The sequence below is a fragment of the Eurytemora carolleeae genome, unplaced genomic scaffold, assembly GCF_000591075.1.
Source record: "Eurytemora carolleeae unplaced genomic scaffold, Eaff_2.0 scaffold1708, whole genome shotgun sequence".
Classification (NCBI taxonomy): Eukaryota; Metazoa; Arthropoda; class Copepoda; order Calanoida; family Temoridae; genus Eurytemora; species Eurytemora carolleeae.
In genome coordinates, this window is record NW_019397685.1 from 17335 (window position 1) to 19788 (window position 2454).

The 2454-nt window shown below is 31.6% G+C and overlaps 1 protein-coding gene across 1 annotated transcript in view; it reads left to right on the forward strand.

Moving 5' to 3' along the window:
- Nucleotides 1–2454, forward strand: part of LOC111715487 (synaptogenesis protein syg-2) — a gene marked incomplete at its 5' end in the record, with an annotated part of 22825 nt that overhangs the window by 13641 nt on the left and 6730 nt on the right. Inside the window, 3 exon segments of the mRNA XM_023490819.1 lie at nucleotides 771–843; nucleotides 1312–1411; nucleotides 2150–2253. Coding sequence (XP_023346587.1) covers nucleotides 771–843; nucleotides 1312–1411; nucleotides 2150–2253 — 277 coding nt within the window.

Sequence of the window (2454 nt, forward strand, 5' to 3'; positions counted from 1 at the left end):
ATATTCTTTGCCCACATACTATATCTCTAAATTATTTCTCTCCCCCCCTTCCATGTACCTTTAATTGATCTGAGGCCGAATTTAAAAAATTTGAGCCGCGGCTTATGTTTAATCCACGGTTGGTTCCACTTAAGATTGTGTTTTTGGCATATTTAGGACACGGCTCAAATTCATTGAATTCGGACACTGATTTGATTTAAATGATGCTGTACCTTATAATTATCCCCTTCATGTCTCTAAGCAAAAATGAAGCAGATGTTCTTATTTTTCTATCTAAATCTGACAAAGTAACTTTTGCTAAAACAGCAGAAATGATTTTACCCAAATTAAACCATTTTTAGATAAAAAACGATAATGATTGAATGAATGTGTACAGGGTACCATGTGAATCGTATGTGCAATTGGAGTTCTTTTCAGGGAATACTTTTTTTCTTTAGGTTATGGATTTTTCCAATAGTCAACTTCTTGCCAATATAACCCAGGACCTTCCAAGCTTCTGGGTAGAAGGACTTCCTCCAAGCCAGGCTGTTTACATCAGGTACTTCAGGGTCATGGTCATGGTCATAGTCATGGTCGTGGTCATGGTCATGGTCATGGTCATGGTCATTTTTATGGTCATTGGTCAAGAACAAGATCATGAACAAGATCAAGATCAAGATCAATATCAAGATCAAGATCAAGATCAAGATCAAGATCAAGATCAAGATCAAGATCAAGATCAAGATCAAGATCAAGATCAAGGTCAAGAATAATAATATCTTTTTATCTAGGATATACGCCTCTAACCTCAAGGGTCGAAGTAAAGCAGAGATGATTAGATCTCAGACATTAGCCTATGACGGGGTGAGAAAACAAAACAAAATTTATATAATTTATAACTTAATTTATAATTTTTAACAAAATTTATAACATTTTTTTGATTATGTTAAATTTATTAAAATGGATGCATGAGAAAACACACTGTTAAACAGGAAGACCCTTAAAAGCGTGGACTAGTAGAACGAAATGTATGCAATGATGTGATATTTACCAATTATACAATTTGTTTGTTTGTATGTTTATTTAACTATAGTTCCACCTGCCTAGCTCTGTTGAAACGCGGTGGGTCAACCCCATCCTGGGTATACTAGACGGGCTGATACAAGACAATCCTTGTACTGGTTTGGATTATGCAACTTTTGAACTTTTGAGATTGAACTATTCAAAATAAAATTTTAGTCTAATAAGGTTTTCCTATTCCACAGTATTTTGGGTCTCACTGTGCATAATAAACAAGAAAATGAAATCTTGATATGTAAAATTTCTTGTCAGGTTGGGTTCCCCTTGCAGAATGATAAAGATGGCGATGATGATAGTTTCTCTCTTCTAATTGTTCTCATCTTTGTATCCGTCATCCTCTTCTCATTAACAGGTAAATCATTCTCATCTTTGTATCCGTCATCCTCTTCTCATTAACAGGTAAATCATTCAGCATTAAAGGGAATGTTTACTAAAATAAAAAGTTTAGTGACTTCATTGGTTTTTCCCTTTTTTTATAGTTTATACTGTGTTCAGTGTTTTTTTATTGCATTCTTTATATTTTTGTGTGTTTAGTGTTTTTAATTGCGTTGAATTATAGTTTAGAGCGTTTTTCATTGTGTTCTTTATAGTTTAGTGTGTTCAGTGTATTTAATTGGGTTCTTTATAATTTTTAGTGTGATTAATGTTTTTAATTGTGTTCTTTATAGATTTACGTGTTCAATGTTTTAAATTGTGTTCTTTATTGTTTATAGTGTGTTCAGTGTTTTTATTGTGTTCTTTATAGTTTAGTGTGTTCAGGGTTTTTATTGTGCTCTGTATAGTTTAGTGAGTTCAGTGTTTTTAATTGTGTTCTTTATAGGTTATAGTGTGCTTAATGTTTTTAATTGTGTTCTTTATAGTTTAGTGTTGTCGGTGTTTTTCATTTCGTTCTTTATAGTTTAGTGTGTTCAGTGTTTTTTATTGTGTTCTTTATAGTTTAGTGTAATTAGTTTTTTCATTGTGTTCTTGAAACTTTGTCTAGTAAAGAATGAGAAATTCATGTTTTTCAGTTAGAAAACGGATTATTTTCAATTTTTGGTTCTCTACAACAGTGACTTGCGCATTTCCACACATCTCTATATTATTTCAGGAATAGTGATAAGTGTTGTACTCCGGTGTCTAGCATCTCCTAGTCCTGTCTGCACACAGGGAACCAGCTTACAACAGTCAATTAACTTCCAATTTCAGTCAACAGTAAGTTTTTTAATTATTATTTTCATTTTTTATTTTATTTTTTAACAAAAAACGAACAAACTGAAAGCACATTACTGATTAATAATTATGTACGCACATTTTTAGTTAAAATCCAAATTTATCTAAAAACTACATTTTTGAAAAATGTATTTATAGAAACTTGTGTAACATCTAAATATTTGTCAAAAACAAACGAAAGAT